This window comes from Diplodia seriata, assembly GCF_021436955.1.
Source record: "Diplodia seriata strain FDS-637 chromosome Unknown scaffold_8, whole genome shotgun sequence".
NCBI classification, from domain to species: Eukaryota; Fungi; Ascomycota; class Dothideomycetes; order Botryosphaeriales; family Botryosphaeriaceae; genus Diplodia; species Diplodia seriata.
In genome coordinates this window covers 2,332,451-2,350,156 of record NW_027117315.1, presented here as the reverse complement: position 1 = coordinate 2,350,156, position 17,706 = coordinate 2,332,451, and the positions used below count along the sequence as shown (strand labels likewise).

The following is a 17,706-nucleotide window of genomic DNA, read 5'->3' as shown; positions in this document are numbered from 1 at the left end:
TCCAATGTTTGGCTGCTTTGACTGTCAGATTGCACTTTCCCTGTCGCCCTCAGGTTTGCGCTCTACCACCCCAATTCTCTACTGAACAAGGCATGTATTGACAACCAACCCATCCGTCACCCGTGGCTGTGTATCGCATGAGCAATGGGTCGTAATCGTACGTTTCGTCGCATCTAACCTCCTGAATAGAATCAAACATCTCTCAAGGTCCGCATAAAATTCAAAGTCATGCTGTTCTGAAAGGCGTTGAGTTCTGTGCTGCTCAGTGTTCGTATCTCGGCCATATCCAATTCTTATACTAACCTCTACATCTTTAAAGGGTTAAAGAACCGCAACGAAAATGGAAGCTACAGTTTTTGCACTACTGTAATCTTTGCTAGAAATATATAGATATCCACTAAGTCTAGAATAGGTACTTTAAATAGAGTTCTTGATATGCATGGTCCCAGAGCTTGGGCGTAGCCGGGATAGTTGGACTCCGTTATTAACCCCTTTCTCTTTTCCGGTCCAACACTACTTTCTCCAGGCCATTACCTTAGCCTTGGGAGAGATCGTACTTGGCCGGGGTAAGGAGGCTATGAGGACGATCAGCCACCTCTAAGAACCAGCACCGGAGTTTCAGACGTCGCAATCATGCGCGCCTCTACGGAACAGGCAATAAGCTGAAAGGATAACCTCGCACATCAACGAGCCACCACCAAGGCTCGGCTCCAGACACATGCAGACCGAAGACGGTGGTGGATGCTACCGAAAACCCCCTCTACATTTCCCCCCCTCCCCCCCAACCACCCCAAGTACTTTTTCCGTCGATCTACTTATTTCTCCACCTCCTCCTGCTCCTCCGTGCTGCCTACCCGGTGTAACGGGTGCCCGACCACCGTCGTCCCAACGGTGTCCGGCCTCGGCGCGCCCGCCCGCGTCGTCGCTTCCACCTCCCTGCACCTGCGGGCCAGGTCGGTGATGTGCTCGTCGGTGCTGTCGGCGCTCAGGCCGAGCAGCGCCTGCTCGAGCTGGTACAGGTAGTCCTTGTTCTCGCCGCTCGGGCCCGAGCTGCGCGCGATGTGCTCGGCGAGCCGCTGGGGGTTCTGGGGGCCCATGAACTGCGGGTTCTCCGGGAGCCCGATGTAGACGAGGCAGTGGATGGGGTTTTTGTTGTTGTCGGAGCCGGCGGCTGGGTGGAAGGGCGTGTATTGGATGCTGTACCCGTTGATCTCGCGGATGTCCAGGTAGTCGCGGACCGAGGCGGCGTGCGAGGCTGGGATGTGGTATGCTGCGCCCCAGACCTTCTCGGCGGGGGCGTCGTGCTGGAGAGAGAGAGTGTGTGTGGTCACGAGGTTATTCCTTTTTTTTTCTCTTGTGCTTGCTGTGCCGAGCGTATGCATGCTGGGACGGCGTGGTACGTACATGGTCGGTCAGAGTTTCCCAGTGGGCGCGGTCGATCAGCGTCGCAACCCTACCTGGCGCTTCGGGCGTGCCGCGGTGGTCTTCGCTGAAGCGCGCGTTCGGTCAGCCCGGGTTTCTGCGCTGGCTTGGGGGCCAAAGAACAGAGGGGGGGTTCGGGGCGCGTACCTCGCCTGCAATGCGGCCGTTATCTCTCTGTCCTGCTCTCGTCCGTAGTCTTCCGAAACACGTCTTGCCGCGCTTGCTGCACTGCCGTCTATTTTTCTTGTGCCGCAGCATCCGTTCACGCAGCCGCACGTACCTGCCAAAAGCGGCGAACATAGCCTTCGATGTAGCCTGGGAGGCGCTGGTCTGCAGGGAGATTCGTGAGTGGCTCAGCAATTGTGGCGGACGGGCTGGCCTTCACGGCGGGGGAAAGTGTGTACCATAGTGTGGCGGTGGCTTCCATATCAGGCTTCTACAGGTGTTGAAATTGGTTAGGCAGGTGGGTCGAGGGGAAGCTTGGACAGAGGACTTACCCGTAGCCAAAGAGCCAGAAATCCTCCTGTGTTTCACTCATGGTTGGTGTTTCGAGAGGTGCTGTGGAGGTGGGAGGAGCTGCAGCAGCTCCCGAGTTCGCGTGGCGCCAAACGTCATCCCGCACGGAGCGCACGCCTTCCCCGGTCCTCCGACTGCACCTCAACACCATCCTACCGGCCATCGTCATTTTCCCAAAGCATGCTGACAGCCCCAGTACGGGGATTCTAGCACTGCGCAATCGTCGTCCGACCTGCGCCTCGATATTGTTCAGCTCTCCTCCGCCGCCAAGCGCCGCCATGTAGATCTTGATAGATCGCCTCCCTCAATTCGTCGACGCGGCACAGCAAGGCAGCGCACGGTAGTCATCAGGAGCATGGAGACCGAAGTGCGTCCGCCTCCAAGTACCGACCCGGCGGAACGCGTTTGATCTACCGAGATATTGATGTTTGCCTGCTATTAAGCGCCCGTTGCCTTGCTCGCGGACCGTGAGCTGATTTGCTGGTGCGGCACAGCACAATCTACGCCTATACCTTTTCGGAAACGATCAAGATCTGGGTATGCAACGCCGTGGCTGCTCGGTCTGGCGATGCAATGCTCCCATCAGTAATTTGAGCATCCCGAGCAACTGATATCAATTCGTGGAACGAGAAGCTCCTCCGAGCACACTCGTCTTTATACCGCCACAAAATAAAGGAAACAAACCACCGCACACCTGCGTGCTTTTCCGCACTTTCCCCATAATAGCAACCTGATCCGGTCCGATTGCGGAACCTCCATTGTAGCCGCTGTAGGATGGAGCTTCCGAGTGGTCTGTCAGCTGTACTTCTAACAAATCAGCTTCGGTGACGCTGTTATCACCCCGTCGACGCTTTCACTCATCCAATCCCAGAGCCGACGACCCCTTAAAAGAATGAGATCCGGCATCGGGCCTGTGGACACGTTCTGTAGATCGGCAATAACGACGTGTGGCGAGTATCGCGGCACAGTCTCAACTATGCTTTGCTGCCTGAGTTCCGCGAATTCTGAATGGATACCGAGAGCTCGGGGGCTATGTAGTGCCCCCCCTGGAAGCTCCATGGGTAAGAGGAGTGCTAAGAATAGCAACGTTCGTGCCTCTCGTCCCAAGCTGCGGTGGACATGGCTCGCCCGGCTTCATCTAGGCTACTAAGCTCGTACGTGATGATCTATGGGTATAAAGTAAGTGCTCGCTGAACTGAATGCTATTGAAACCAGAACTGCTTCATTGACTACACTTTTACTTTTGAGCATCATTCTTGTTCTTCCTTATCCACACTCTTCCTGAACATTGCATGTCACATTGCTCCAGCCCTGTTATGTCTGCTTACGGCACACCTATCCCCGGAGCCTCTGCGGACACCCCTCCTTATTCACCTGAGGCTCTCGCCGCTAAGCTCCAAGAGGTTGGGCTCGACGAACCAGACGTGGAGATGAAGACTGTTTCTCTAGAAGACACGGCACTCGGCCAACTCCAAAATGGCGATCAAGCCAGTCTGCTCGATGTCATCGACGAGCTTCGTGGCCACGGAATCAGCAAGCACATCGACCTCCCGCAACTGATCGTCTGCGGCGACCAATCTTCCGGCAAAAGTTCCCTCCTCGAAGCCATCACGCACCTCCCCTTTCCCACAAAAGATGGCATCTGCACGACATTCGCGACAGAGGTTGCCTTGCGCCGCTCGCCGCGCCGCGAGATCAAAATCAGCATCATCCCCGGGCCCTCGCGCAGCGACGCCGACAAGGAGCGCCTCAAGCGCTTCAGCGCCACCTTCACCAACCCTTCCGACTTCCCCGGCCTCATCGACGACGCGAAGAAGTGCATGAGCGGCAGCTCATCCCTCTTCTCAGACACCCCGACGACGACGACGAGCAGCGCCAGCAACAACAAGTCCATCAACGACGACGTCCTCCACCTCGACATCTCGGGCCCCAACTGGCCGCCCCTCACCATCGTCGACCTGCCCGGACTCATCCAATCCGAGGCGCGCGGGCAGACGGCGGCGGACGTGCAGACGGTGCGGCGGCTGACGCAGACGTACGCGCGCAACCCGCGCTCCGTCATCCTCGCCGTCGTCGCCGCCAACTACGACCACGCCAACCAGGCGGTGCTGCGGCTGGCGCGCGAGGCGGACCCCGAGGGCCGCCGCACGCTGGGCATCGTGACCAAGCCGGACCGCGTCGTCGTGGGCGGCGAGGACGAGGCGGCGGTCGTGCGGCTGGCGAAGAACGTCGAGCACGAGTTGAGGCTGGGGTGGCACGTCGTGAAGAACCGCGACCATGCGATGAAGGATGCCCCGTCCGAGGCGCGCGACAAGGCGGAGAAGGAGTTCTTTGCGAACGGCATCTGGGGGAGTGTGCTGAAAGCGCATGTGGGCGTCGACGCGCTAAGGACAAGGCTGGGTGGCATTTTGCTGCGCCAGATCCGGACGGAGTTGCCGGTCCTCCAGGAGGAGATCAAGAAGGGTATCTTGGAGTGCGAGGGCGGACTGGCGCGGATGGGGGAGCCGCGCGAGAGCCCCAGGGACCAGAGAGCTTACTTGGTGGACATCAGCAAGACGTTCGAGAGGCTGACCATGGACGCCGTCCGCGGGGCGTACCAAAACGAGTTCTTCACCCAGCCGACGGAGGAAGAAGCCCAGTGTCGGCGTCTGCGCGCCGTCATCCAGAACGCCAACGAAGATTTCGCGTTCGTCATGCAGAAGTACGGGCACAGCAACACCATTGTCGACAACGAGGGCGAAGAGCCTGAGTTCAAACGTGCCACATCGATCAATTCATCTGGCTGCTCCATCCTCGAGAGCTCCGCTCCCGCTCCCAGGATCACCCTTCGGTCCGAGTACCTGGAAGAGATCGAGGAGATGGAGCGCAGCCGCCGCGGCTGCGAGCTTCCGGGCATGTACAACCCGCTCCTAGTCTGTGACATCTTCCGCGAGCAGGCGAAGCCATGGGAAGTCATCGTGAAGGAACATGCCGACATCATCTGGCAGGCCGCTCTCGGCTTCCTGGAAACGTTGCTCGACTCGCTGACCGAAGGCCATACCAACTACGCGCTCCTGGAAGAGCACATCCAGCCCATTATGGATGCAAAGAAGAAGGAGCTGTTCGCGAAGATCCAGGAGCTGTTGAGACCTTACAAGTCGGAACATCTGATCACCTATAACCCGCTGTTTCGCGAGTCGATGCAGAAGCTCAAAGTCAAGAAGCTGCAGAACGACGTTTCGCAGCGTCTTGAGCGTTGGTGTGCAGGCCCAGATACGTTGAAGATCCAAGTTACGCCGCAGGAAATCACAAAAGCCATGGATTCGTCGGGTGTGGATGATGAAGGCGAGTCCGCTTCGGAGGAGCTATTGTACTGCATGGAGGCATTTTATAAGGTGTGTTCCCACATCTGGACGCTATCTATTTGGCCGAAACTGACGGTTCGAAGGTTGCTCTCCACACTTTCATCGACAATGCGGCCACTCTTGCCGTGGAAAGCTGCCTTGTATCCGCTCTTCCCGACATCCTCTCACCGGGGGTTGTTTCGGAGATGGACGATGAAACCCTAGCGAGCCTGGCATCCGAGTCCGAGGAAACCAAGAACGAGCGTTCCATGCTTCGGGAGAGGTTGAAGAGTTTGAAGGAGGGGTTGAAGATAGTGGGCAGACATGCCCGGCAGGCGCCACCACCAGGTAGGTAGTTCTACCTCAACTTGATGTACATCGTGTCTTATCAAATGAAACTTCTTGTAAATGTGCTTTGACTCTTCCATCAGCTTGTCTTGCGTAGTTACCTATTACGATGCTAAGTACTTGATAGAAACACCTCGGAAGCCTGCAGCCAGAACTAAGCACGCCACTCCCACTCCTGCAAAGCCAAAGCGTACTCCAGCGCAACCATCTACCCCGTTGCCGAATTCTGAGTCAAGGCCTTCTAAATCTTCATTTTCCATGCCCTCAATGTCAAGGTCGGTCCCTTCGGGCGCACAATCAGTATTTTCCGCCCCCGCAAGCCCACCAGAGAACCGCCCCAGCATTCCTTTCCAGGCCTACGTGGAGAAAATCCATGGAACTGGCCAGACCGAACACTACCAGACGATCACCTCCCAACAGCCTTGGCGCAACTCCTCTGTTGAGGAACTGAGACTGCAGGACTATACCACTTCGCCTGGAGGTGGTCTCTCTGGTGCTAAAAACAACACCAGCAGCGCATCCAGTCCGTTCGGCGGCGCCCAGAACAACAACAGCACCACTGGCGGATTCTTTTCCAACAGCGAAAGCGGAATTTTCGGCGCCAACAAACCACCTGCCACCGGCGGCCTGTTCGGCAATAGCAACAGCAGCGACGCCTCATCCGGTCAGTCCACGCCCTTCGGCGGCAGCAGCAGGTAAAACAAAAAACGAGAGACACCGTCTTATTCATTGATAAACCTGAAGCTGACCGAGTCGACCATCAGACGCGCCACACCGGCCTCAGCTGCAAGAAGGCTTTTCAGCCCGCGGCAAACCTAATCAATTCCGTATCCGTATTCGGAGCGAGCGGAGTCTCGCGGATGACGCTCCGTGTTGCTACGCTGGACCGAGCCCGGTGACGGCGCTGTCGATCGATCTGGCGGGGTTTCATATATCTGGTGGCGAGCAGCATGCTTATTGACGCCTTTCTTCTACCCCGTTCGTCTTATCATCATCATAATCGTCCACGATTTGATTTCTTAGACTTTTGGGCCGTAGTGAAGGGCAGAGGTTTCCGTAATTCCGTGTCCGGAGACGGATGTTGTGTGCTTACACGAGTTGCTGGAGTCTACTTACTTCGGAAGCAATGATTCGATACGCAGATCCACATCTGATGTTTGCTTTCAAATGCCCGCATAGGGTCGTACGGTGGGAGAGACCGATCTGGGACGCGGTCAATTCTTTTGCAGCTGACCCCTGTAGGAACGGCGCGTCGTCTGTCCCGCAAACTTCCGTGTGGCGAACGATGCGGGAAAGCCAGTGGTGGAGAATAACCCAGGTCTCTTTTTCCCAAACGTTTTTCCTATATGCATGGATGGTGTCGCCAACCAAGCTCCCCCCTTATCAGCGATCAACTACCACCCACCAACCGTCACACAGCACCTCATTCGTCAGACCCCTATAGCCTAATCCTTCACATGTATTTTCGTTACGCGTTCCCGTTGCGGCTTTTAAAGAAATGCAAAATATGAGACACATCACATTTCTTCCCCCCCAAACTCCTTTTCGCCACGCGGGACAGGCAACCCACCTTTTACCCCAAAAACACCCGTGTGCATTCCCCGAAGAAGTAAGATCTCCTGTAACTGCACGGCTATCGACCACCATGTAGACATGCATGTCTCAGTGTTGGATCTCAAAGGCGAGTAGAGATGTGATATTTCCAAGCCGCGAGAAAACCGGCTTGCTTCCTTTTTGGGGCATTATGAGGAAAAAAAAAAAAAAAAAACCACACTCGACGCGCCACTTCATGCCACGAAGGGGGAGGGAGGTTGGAGAAACGCAAAGACAATGAAGCACGCTTCGAGCCAAGAAGAACCAGCGCTTTTTCACTTGCCACGGGCACTCATAATTACTAACCACCACCGCCTCCAGCAATATGCATTACCAAACCGGACCAGCCATCATAAGCAAGCAAAGAAGAAGAAATTGAGAAAGAAGAAAAAGAAGACCCCCCTCACAGCGCCTTCTCCACCGCGACCAACTCCTCGAACCCCTGCCTCCACTTCGCGCTCTCCTCCTTGCCGGGCCGGGGCAGCGGCTTGCGCGCGTAGCCGCCGTAGCCGAAGAAGGACGAGAGCGCGCTCTTGGTACCAACAACACCACCACGGATAGCAGCCCAATCACCCCTCGCGACGACAGCCTGCAGCTCGCGTGCGGCCTTGAGGTCGCCCTGCTCGTACAGTTCGATCAGGCGCACGCAAGCCTTGGGAGCGATGTTAGCGAGGCCAGCGATGATGCCAGAGCCGCCAGCGATGAGAGTCTGCAGGGTGAAGTCGGCGGAGCCGCCGGCGCAGAAGAAGCCGGAGCCGGTTTCGGCGGGGGTCGCGGCGGATGTGGCGGCGGCGACGCGGGCGAGTTTGCCCGTGTTGCCGCAGGTGAGCTTGACGCCGACGATGTTGGGGTGGGCGGCAAGGGAAGTGATGGCGTCGGAGCTGAGGTCGAGCCCGGCGACGGCGCCCGGGTAGTTGTAGATGAGGACCGGGACGGGCGACGCGGCGGCGACGTCGAGGAAGAAGGAGGCCACCGTGTCGGCCGCGAAGAGGCCCTGGTAGTAGGCCGGCGGCAGCACGAGCGCGTAGTCGCCGCCCGCGGCGTGCGCGTCGACGCAGAGCTGGATGGCCTCGCGCGTGGATTGCGCGCCGCAGCCGACGATGACGGGCAGCTGGGTGAAGCCGGCGGCGTCGAGGGCTTGGCGGGTGGTCGTGGTGATCAGGTTGCGCTCGGCGTGCGAGAGGTGCACGGCTTCGCCGTTGGAGCCTTGGGTGGTGATGCCCGCGACGCCGGCTTGGGCTAGACGGACGGCATGGGAGGCCGTGGTCTCGAGGTCGACGTCCTCGCTCACGGGGTCGAAGAAGGCGGGGGTGGGGACGTAGACGCCGGGCAGCAGCGGGCGTCTGCCCGTGTTGTTGGTGATGTTGGGTTGCTGAACGGCGCCGGCAGTCATGGTGTAGTTACCGTTGGAGGGCGGTGTGTCTTGGTGAGGGGACATGGTCGGGCGGGGCGTAGATGGAGGGTTTTATGGCGAGGGCTGCGATGGTTGAGGTGAGGTGAGGCAAGAGCGCCGGAGGGTAGGCACGAATGGGGGAATTGATATACGTCGGAAGCAGCGTGGGATGTATCACGAAGGCATAGGAGTGGAAAGAACTAGCCGAGGCGGGATCGGCCATAGGGCAGGCACGCTGGAGAGGGCGTGGGGGTTGCAGCGTGTGGAGAGGGAATTATGGGACGCAAGGTCGGACCGGCAGCAAAGACAGCGGGCGGGAGGGCAGACAGTGCAGAGGGCGACGGTTGCAAACGGATCAGGCACCGGGCGGGACAGGCCAATCGGGAGGCAAAGCGAGCAGACAGGTGGTGTTGAGACGGCGGCGTGGATTGGCCGGCTGTGGCTCTGCTCTGTGGCTCCGGCTCCATAGCGTGGGGGTCACTGGACCTGCGACTGCTCATCTGATATCATCTAGCTGTCACCGCAACGCGCGAAGCCTCCGCTGGTGTTTCCTGCTGTCATGGCCATGCCCCGCGACGCGTGCTGGTGCCAGAAGCCTCGAGCGGTCGCAGCGGGCACCACTCCTTGCACGGGGCGCGCGTCATGGGACCCGGCGGGGTGATACTCGACGGGTGCATCGGCGCTGCGAGGCTCGGGCAGGCTGCAGCACAAGATCTCGGAATGGGCGGAGAGGCGGAGAGGCGGAGAAGCGGAGGCGGTGCGGTCGGTTAGGTTGTTCCTGGCAGTGGCAGTGGCAGCGGCAGCTTCGCCTCAAGCGACGACCCCCACGCGTGGCGATCACAGCCGGCACGACAACCTCCATCAAAGCCCCGAACGAACCGCCGCCCTCGGCACCCTGCACTCGCTGCCGATGTGCCACTGCTTTCCTGCCGAGCCGACCTCGTTGTTACTTGCGGACGTCGCATCAGCCTGCCTGCTTTCGACGGGCTAGCCCCGTCACTGCCCGCCACATGCACCTCTCGGTCCAGCACCGCGGCTGACCGGTGTCCTCGATGATAATTCCTCGACTGCATCGGGCTGAGCTTGTCCGAGGGCAGCCTGGCCTGGATGGTGAGAGCGGCGCCTCGAAGCAAGGCCGGAGCCAGATGGCCTACCCCACAACGGGCAAGGGAGCCGTCTCCGCGTTCCCCGGCGAGGGTCCAAGAGGCACCCTGGAGCTAATCATTCTGGTTCACTGCTGCCGCTTGACCGGCCTCGACGGACAGCCACGGGCAACGGTGGACAAACCGCCATCCTTGTCCTGCAGAAGCTATATGAGGATCCATGTGATGGACGCGAGCCTGCGGCTGCATCATCGGCAGCCCTCTAACGTGCGTGCTGAGCTTGGCGCCCTCGCCATAGGCACCGCGCAGCCTCCATCCCGCGCGAGTCGTTGGTTTCGAAGGGGTAATAATTACTCGATGGGCGGAAAAGGATCAATGGCATCGATCCAAAGACCAGCAGAACGAAGCTCCGCATCGCGCCCCAAGCCTCCACACCCCGCCCTACGCATTTACCCCGCCTCGAGCCCTCCCCATACATGTACCCACCGCCTCCGGCTGATGGCTCCACAGTATACACCTCGCCTTGTACGACCGACTGCTTTTCCTCGCGCGTGAGCCATTTTCCACGCCTTGCCCGCTCTAAGCGACGGCAATTGATTGCAGCTTGGTAATCACAGTGGCTGAATGTAGCATGATGATCCCGTAGCGTGCAGAAACAGGAAGCCTTCAGCCGCGGCATCTCGGCACCGAAACCTAATGCTCGAATGATCGAAGCCGGGCGCGGCTATAGGTGCCGACTGCGTAGGATGCTCCGCTGCTGCTCGAGGATGGTCTATCTATCTGCATCACTGTTCCTCCTCGAGCTTCCTGCAGGCCTTCGAAAGCCGCCCCACGCTGTCCTATCTTTCGATATTCGCGTCGTCTCGGACCCGGGGCTCTGTATGTACACGTTTGGAGGCGAGAACCGTCGATCAGCCCATTCCTAGTCGCGGGACATCGATTTTCGTCAGCATGCAAGGAGCAGTTAGGTTAATGCGCGCGATTTTTGCGATCCAGCTGATGTTCTGCGAGCTGTTGAGATTGGAGGCTCGGCAGGTTGGGGCGTTCTAGACGTCAGCTCAACGCGTCAATCGACATGGCCCCATCGGCAAGAAACACCCGTACGCCCTGCAGCCTCTTCAGTATCCTCATCATCGACTTGGTGTCCATCCCCCCAACCCCCCGAAGTTCGCAAACCTCGACCGTTGTTCAGCTTGTGGTGATTTGTCGAGGCCGTCCATTGTGCGACCCGATGTCGACCCTCGACTTGTCTGCTGCGTTCTCTGCACTGTACCCTCGAATGAGCACCCAGCTTTGGAGTCCTGAGCCAAGTGGGGGAGGATTCTGCAAAAAGTGGCACCACAGCGGCTGGGTGATGGCTTGTTACGCTTGTGCCTAGGACCTGATTAGCGGGAGTGAATCTGAGCATTTGTCCTTGCAAACATCTCCAGTGCCTGACTCTCTAACGGCGGTGACGGGCCAGCACTCTGCGTCTGAGCCCACAGCCGGCGGAAGAGGCTCTGGCCGTTGGCCCCGGCCGTTGGCTCCCTGCGATGCTTCCCCCAGGCAACCAGATGGCCAGTGCGCCTTCCGAACGTGTCGAAACTACCCAACGAACGCGACTTAAAAAACGCGTCGAGCGAAAAGTACTGCTCCACCAACCCTACACCACCGCTTGCGCGACGAAGCGCAAACGACCACTCTTGTTGAGCCGTCATTACTTGGAGTGGCTTTCGTTCACTTCTGCAACCCCTCAAGCGCAGCATTGCTTCACAAGCACCGTCCGGCGTCGAAACATTCAACCACGCTCTTCAAGCCTGCACAAGATGTTTGGTTTCATGGCAATGGTTGGACGTGTGGCCCAACAGGTGGTCCAGACGTTCAGCGCGATGCTGTCGGCGTCGCACCCGGTGGCCCTCGCCCGGCGTGTGCGTTGGGCCTTGAACCCTCCCAAGGTACACTCTCCACCCACCCACGGCTTCAAGAAGCTCAGATCTGCACTGATCAGTCCATCGCCAGAGTTCCTTTGAGGGTGCTGACAACTACCTTCTCGCCCTGCCTCGCGAGCTCCGCGACCGCGTCTACGAGTACCACATCAACCAGCTCACCTTCAACTACATCAGTAACCCCACCTGCAACCATGTGACCAACTTGACTCAGACTGAGCTACACTTTATAGGCTGCTCCATCTCGGGTGCCGGTCTTGACAGTAACTGGCGCGCCTTCAAAGAGGCACGCGGTCTCCATCCGTTGTCGGACGGTTACGATCCCCAGGTCAGCCCCGAGCTCGAACAGGCCTACCTCAGGACCAGCACCTTCCATACCGCCGTCAAGTTGGCCGCAGACTCCAAGGGGGTCAAGAATCCGCTGCGCAAATTTCTCGAAAACATCGGCGGTGATGCTGGTCAGATCTGCAACCTCCAGCTTCGCATTCTCACGTACAGCCCAGAGTCCTACACTGAACTCATTTGCAATCCTGACGCCCTCTTTGATGCTGACGTTTTGACCATGGTTGCCGAAGAAGGACTTGATCTGCGCAATGAGATGAGGCACTGTGCTGCCAGACTGGCGATGATGCTCAGGGCGTACAGATTCTGCGGACAAATTGGCCTGGTGGGTCAATACATGGATGAAGAAGATGTGTTCTTCAGTGTTACTGTGATAAAGAAAGGCCTAGAGGTCGCGGATGTGGCCTTCCGAAAGGGAATGGAATGGAGGGATGTCATCCAGGAGGTCCTCGTGGGCGAAGAGATGGATGCCCTTGTCAGGTTCTCAACTGAACGTAAGTCTACCCTCCTTCACAGACACTCTGAGAACGGAAGGGGCTCATGAAAATCATTCCAGCCACTAGGACTGTGGCCACCTCTGCCTACACGGAGATCGAGTGGTGCTTCGTCAAAGTCGACTTCTCAAAGGAGTAGAACACCAGCTGGTGTGAAGCATACTACGCTCCCAGTTGGGGGAAATAACTGGACTTGGAGGACATATTCCGACTACAGAAACCCGATCAATTGGGTATGTTTGGACGATAGTGGATCGATTTGATTACATCCATTCCAGCAAGTGCTAGGTCTGATACACATTACACTTCAAAGATACCCGGAGGAGTGCACACGTGCTTCAGGCAGGGTTTGTATAGAATGCAAATATTCTATAGAAAGAGTACATGCAACTCAGCAGTCTACTTTCAATGCTAAGCTTCTAGTGCCACGGTAATGCATTGTGCCGATCGTCCGTTCCTAGGATTCCATCAGTAGTGGACTGAATCGCGCGACGATCATTCCTCCTTCGACGTTCGCGTTCTCTTAAATCTAACGTCAGAGCAATCCAAACCGGTTCCTACTTCCGATTATACATCGAACATGCCGTTTGAACACCCTTCTCTACTGATCGAACCTCCGCAGCGTGCGCTCCCTTTAATGATTGAGTCGTCACCATGACTCTCAGCATCAACGCCAGCCTCGCTTACGATGACAAGCGACGCAGTCTTATTCCGAGCATCCGGATACCGCGATAACGGACAGCAGCCACAACATGTCTATAAGAAATTACACATCGGAGCCGGCCGGGTTACAGAACCACGCATCGGTTCATGCGGCTCCTGGCAGGGCCAAGCGATATCGCGGCCAATGAAACAGCCGACAGACGCAACGAGGGCCAGGCGCGAGATACGCGAACACGCCCGCCAAGGCGCTTCATCTCCGCTCCACGGCGGCGGAGCAGCTCGAAAGGGCAGACACCTTCTAATTCACGTAACTGCCAGCTTGGCGGATGCTTGGGACGTGACGACGCCGACGAGGAAGATGTATATAACGAGCCGACGCGGTGCGTCGTTGGCAAGAGAAGGAGACAGCAGCCACTGCGTGCCTCCAATCGCCCACTCCGGCCGTACTCGAACATGCGGACGTCTTCAGGGATTCCATGGGCCAAGGTCGCCGCCACGGCGCTGCTGTACCTGCACACCGCGTCTGCCGTCACCATCAGCGAGATCAACGGCGACGCCTTCATCTCGCCACTCAAAGGCCAAGCCGTGACCAACGTGACCGGCCTCATCACTGCCAAAGGGCCGTCAGGCATCTGGATCCGCTCGTCTACTGCCTCGGAGAGCGTCGGCTCCGACTCCATCTACGTCTTCTCCAGCAGCATCGGCGCCAACCTCACCGTCGGCGATGAAATCAAGCTCGATGCCACCGTCGCCGAGTACCGGTCCTCGTCCGCGTACCTCTACCTCACCGAGCTGTCCTCGCCCAAAAACGTCGTCGTCGTGTCCTCCGGTAATGCCGTCGAGCCTGTCCTTGTCGGCAGCGGCGGTTTGACGCCGCCTACGAAGCAGTTTTCAAGTCTAGACGGCGGCGATGTGTTCGCGGTGCCGAACAACGAGAGCCAGATTTCGGTTGTTAACCCCGTTCTGCAGCCGGACGCGTACGGGATGGACTTTTGGGAGAGCTTGTGCGGCGAGCTGGTGACGATCGAGGCGCCGGTAGCGCTGGCGAGGCCGAACTCCTACGAGGAGGTGTGGGTGAGGGGGAACTGGACGGTGACGGGGTTGAACGGGAGGGGCGGTTTGACCATGACGGATGCTGGTATGTTTTGCGCCGAGTGCCACGAGAGGCAAGCCAGCTGACACAGTTCCTTCTCTCCCTTACCAGACGCCAACCCCGAAGCCATCATCATCGGCGACCCCCTGGACGGCACGACCAGCCCAACCACCATCAAACTCGGCGACACCCTCTCCGACATCACCGGCGTCATCACATACGCATACGGCTTCTACTACCTCCTCCCCACCACCGCCCTCACCGTCCTCGACTCCGCCCTCCCCACCCTCCCTCCCCCCACCACCCTCACGTCCACCAACTCCTGCTCCAGCCTGACGTTCGGCTCGTACAACGTCGAGAACCTGTCGCCCAGCTCGCCGCACCTCCCAGCCATCGCCGCCCACATCGTCACGCACCTCGCCTCGCCATCCCTCCTCTTCCTGCAAGAGATCCAAGACGACACGGGCCCCACCACCGGCGACAACGTGACGTCGGCGAACCTCACCCTCTCGACCCTCGTCGCCGCCATCGCCGCCGCCGGCGGGCCCGCCTCGTACGCCTTCGCCGCCATCGACCCCGCCGACGGCGCCGACGGCGGCCAGCCCGGCGCAAACATCCGGGTCGCCTACCTGTACGACACCACCAAACTCGCCCTGCTCAACCCCCACCCGGGCAACGCGACGGACGCCACGACCCCTATATCCCCCACGCAGCTCTCCTTCAACCCCGGCCGCGTCGACCCCGCCAACGCCGCCGCGTGGACCGACAGCCGCAAGCCGCTCGCCGCGCTGTGGGAGACGGTCGGCGACGGCGACGGCGGGAGGCTGTGGACCGTCAACGTGCACTGGGCGAGCAAAGGCGGCTCGAGCACTCTCGCCGGCGACGCGCGGCCGCCCGCGAACGGCGGCGTCGACGTGCGCGCGGCGCAGGCGGACGCGACGGCGGCGTTTGTCGCGAGCGTGCTGGCCGTCGACGCGGGCGCGCACGTCGTCGTGGCGGGGGATTTCAACGAGTTCGCGTTCGTGGAGCCCGTCGCGCGGTTCGTCGAGGGGAGTGGGCTGACGGATGCGGACGTGGCGGCGGGCGTGGAGGAGGCGGAAAGGTATACGTATCTGTACGATGGGAATTGCCAGCAGCTGGACCATGTGTTTGTGAGCGGGGCGCTGGCGGCGAAGGGGGTCGGGTACGAGCATGTGCATGTGAATACGTGGGCGGGTGGGGAGGGGTCGGTGAGCGATCATGATCCCAGCGTGGGGAGGGTGGATATTTGTGTTTGATTGCGATGGGATGGATGGGTGGATGGGCTTCTCGAGGGAAGGGAAGTGGAACGGCGGGTGACAAAAGTGATTTCCCACCCGCGTCTGCTTCGTGGAAAAATTCTACATGGGAGGGGTGGTTGAATGTAAGATCCGGACGTAAAGATAAGTCATCAGTACGTGGATTTGTGTCCGGATCCTGTCTTCAACTGCCTATATATTATTATGAAGATGCGGAAGCTATGTGAGGCAGACACGGGTGGGCAATTTCTTTTGTCACCCGCTGTGGTGGGAGGCGGAGTTAGCTGGAAAGGAAGGAAACTCGCACTAAGATATCATGAACGAATGAGCCTTTTGTTATAAATGAGCGTTAAGTGCGAATCCGCAGGGACAGAGTCTGGTAGCATCCGATGCCATGACCAATGCGACCACTCATTGAAGGTAAGGAATGTACATTTTCATACGCTAAAAAGTGCTTTTGAAGAACCGCTCACTACTGTATCTATACTTCGAACTCACAACTCTCCGTGTTTCGGGGCAGCATCCTCTTCAACGATCTCTTCGACCTCAATCTTGACAGGCTGCTGTTCGGTGTCTACCTTGACATCCTCCTCCTTAGACTCGACGATAACGCTTTGCGGCAGCTTCTCCTTCTTACCCTCACCCATCTTGACGGCATCGATCCACTCCTCGACGCTCTTTTGAGAGTAGTCGCTGCCCGAGTAGTGCTTCCACCAGGACTTCTTGGAGTTCGTAACGATCAGCTCGAAGTCCTTCTCGTTCAAACTGAGCTCCTTGCGGAGCTTGGCGGCACCTTCATTGTTAAGAGGAGCTGTGAACACAGGGAACAGGCGGTGGCCACCCTGGGTGTGCTTCTTGATAACTTCGGTTAGGGAAGCAAGCGCAAGCTGCGCCTCCTCGGGAAGCGGCTCGGTGGCGTCGGTCTTTGAAGGGAGAAGAGCCAGAATACAGTTGTGAGACTTCGTGGACAGACACTCTTTCTGAAGAAGCTCTTCGCTATCAAGCATGAGAAGGCGCGGGCCAGAGTCGGTAACATCAATGGGTTTGCCCTCGTCAGACGTGGCGGCATCCTCTTCTTTCTTGGTCTCCTTCTTAGCCTCCTTCTTACCATTCTTATCCGCCTTGGCCTTCGCCGGAGCAGGATCAGGGTTTGGTGAAGCGGCCTGGGAGAGGAACTCGACCATAGACTCCTTCTTCATCTCACCATCGTAGATAATGGCTTCCTTGTCGCCGCCGGGAAGCAGAACCAGGGTGGGGAACCTGCCAATACCGAGAGTCTCAACGGCCTTCTTCTCCTTGTTGCGGATCTGAGCGACCTGAATGCTCCCCAGGAAATCGATGGCCAGGGAACGCAGAAGCGCGCTTGTGGTGCCCTTGTCGGTGAACAGAATAGCCTTTGCGCCATCTTTGTCTTCGCTCAGGAAGTCGTCGAACTCCTTGTCAGTCACGCGCTTGACGTGGTTGGGGATCTTCTCGATCACGGCATCGACGATAGCCTTTGCGCTCCTAGCGCCCTTGTAGTCCTCCACGGCGGGCTTGCCCGGCTTCTTGCTGGGGCGCACGATCTTGAGGGTGGGAAAGCCCTGGACACCCATCTCGGCGCAAAGTCGCTTGTTGACATCGTCGTCGCAGTCAATGGCGGCAACCTTGGCAAGGCCGGCGAGACTCTTGGCGACCTTCTCGTAGGTAGGTTTCAGGTTCTGGCAGTGGCCGCACCAGGGCGCGTAGAACCTAGTTGCTAGGGTCAGAAGCTAGGACCAAGTGGTGTTGCGACTACACCGGCAGCTTACTCGACAATCTGGCACGCGTCAGTGGCATTTCAGCAGTACAACGTCCGGCAGTACTTACAGACGTGTGGTTGGACTTCGCGATCAAGCTGCTGTAGTCCTTTGCCTCGACCTGCAGGACGGGCGAGTTCTTGGGGTACATGGCAGCGAGGGCGGGCGACGAGAAGAAAAAGGCGACCGCAGCAGCGGCCAACGTCTTGTGGGACACCATGGCGGCGGGGGAGCTGCGGACGACGAGCAAGAGCAGAGTGAGGGGGCAAGCGAGAGGGGGCGGGCGCGGGAGCAGCAATAATAAATGTTGTGGTGCAAGTGCAAGCTGGCCTCAATGGCGCTAATCGATTCGCGGGGATTCGAGAAGGCGCATCTCCCGCGGCTCGAGGTGGCCAGAGCTCCAGGCGGTCAGCCGCACCAGCACCACAACGTCAGG

At 58.5% G+C, this 17,706-nt stretch overlaps 7 protein-coding genes across 7 annotated transcripts; 4 read left to right on the top strand and 3 right to left on the bottom strand.

Moving 5' to 3' along the window:
* Positions 1-815: 815 nt before the first annotated feature.
* On the bottom strand, positions 816-1,960 carry SLS55_008328 (uncharacterized protein; the record flags this gene model as incomplete). The annotated part of the gene is made up of 3 exons (XM_066779739.1): positions 816-1,304; positions 1,570-1,645; positions 1,920-1,960. The coding sequence occupies 3 exons, from the start codon at positions 1,958-1,960 to the stop codon at positions 816-818; spliced, it is 606 nt and encodes a 201-aa protein (XP_066630543.1).
* A 1,294-nt stretch (positions 1,961-3,254) lies between these two features.
* Positions 3,255-5,617, top strand: SLS55_008327 (uncharacterized protein; the record flags this gene model as incomplete). The annotated part of the gene is made up of 2 exons (XM_066779738.1): positions 3,255-5,312; positions 5,366-5,617. The coding sequence occupies 2 exons, from the start codon at positions 3,255-3,257 to the stop codon at positions 5,615-5,617; spliced, it is 2,310 nt and encodes a 769-aa protein (XP_066630542.1).
* Positions 5,618-5,876: 259 nt separating this feature from the next.
* Positions 5,877-6,308, top strand: SLS55_008326 (uncharacterized protein; the record flags this gene model as incomplete). Its single annotated transcript, XM_066779737.1, has 2 exons — positions 5,877-5,884; positions 5,951-6,308. The coding sequence occupies 2 exons, from the start codon at positions 5,877-5,879 to the stop codon at positions 6,306-6,308; spliced, it is 366 nt and encodes a 121-aa protein (XP_066630541.1).
* A 1,297-nt stretch (positions 6,309-7,605) lies between these two features.
* On the bottom strand, positions 7,606-8,640 carry SLS55_008325 (uncharacterized protein; the record flags this gene model as incomplete). Its single annotated transcript, XM_066779736.1, has 1 exon — positions 7,606-8,640. The coding sequence occupies one exon, from the start codon at positions 8,638-8,640 to the stop codon at positions 7,606-7,608; it is 1,035 nt and encodes a 344-aa protein (XP_066630540.1).
* A 2,863-nt stretch (positions 8,641-11,503) lies between these two features.
* SLS55_008324 (uncharacterized protein) lies at positions 11,504-12,598 on the top strand (the record flags this gene model as incomplete). Its single annotated transcript, XM_066779735.1, has 3 exons — positions 11,504-11,632; positions 11,697-12,459; positions 12,522-12,598. 3 exons carry the CDS (start codon positions 11,504-11,506, stop codon positions 12,596-12,598), a joined length of 969 nt encoding a protein of 322 aa, XP_066630539.1.
* A 977-nt stretch (positions 12,599-13,575) lies between these two features.
* On the top strand, positions 13,576-15,492 carry SLS55_008323 (uncharacterized protein; the record flags this gene model as incomplete). Its single annotated transcript, XM_066779734.1, has 2 exons — positions 13,576-14,260; positions 14,327-15,492. 2 exons carry the CDS (start codon positions 13,576-13,578, stop codon positions 15,490-15,492), a joined length of 1,851 nt encoding a protein of 616 aa, XP_066630538.1.
* A 494-nt stretch (positions 15,493-15,986) lies between these two features.
* On the bottom strand, positions 15,987-17,490 carry SLS55_008322 (uncharacterized protein; the record flags this gene model as incomplete). The annotated part of the gene is made up of 3 exons (XM_066779733.1): positions 15,987-17,223; positions 17,283-17,290; positions 17,341-17,490. The coding sequence occupies 3 exons, from the start codon at positions 17,488-17,490 to the stop codon at positions 15,987-15,989; spliced, it is 1,395 nt and encodes a 464-aa protein (XP_066630537.1).
* Positions 17,491-17,706: the final 216 nt, after the last annotated feature.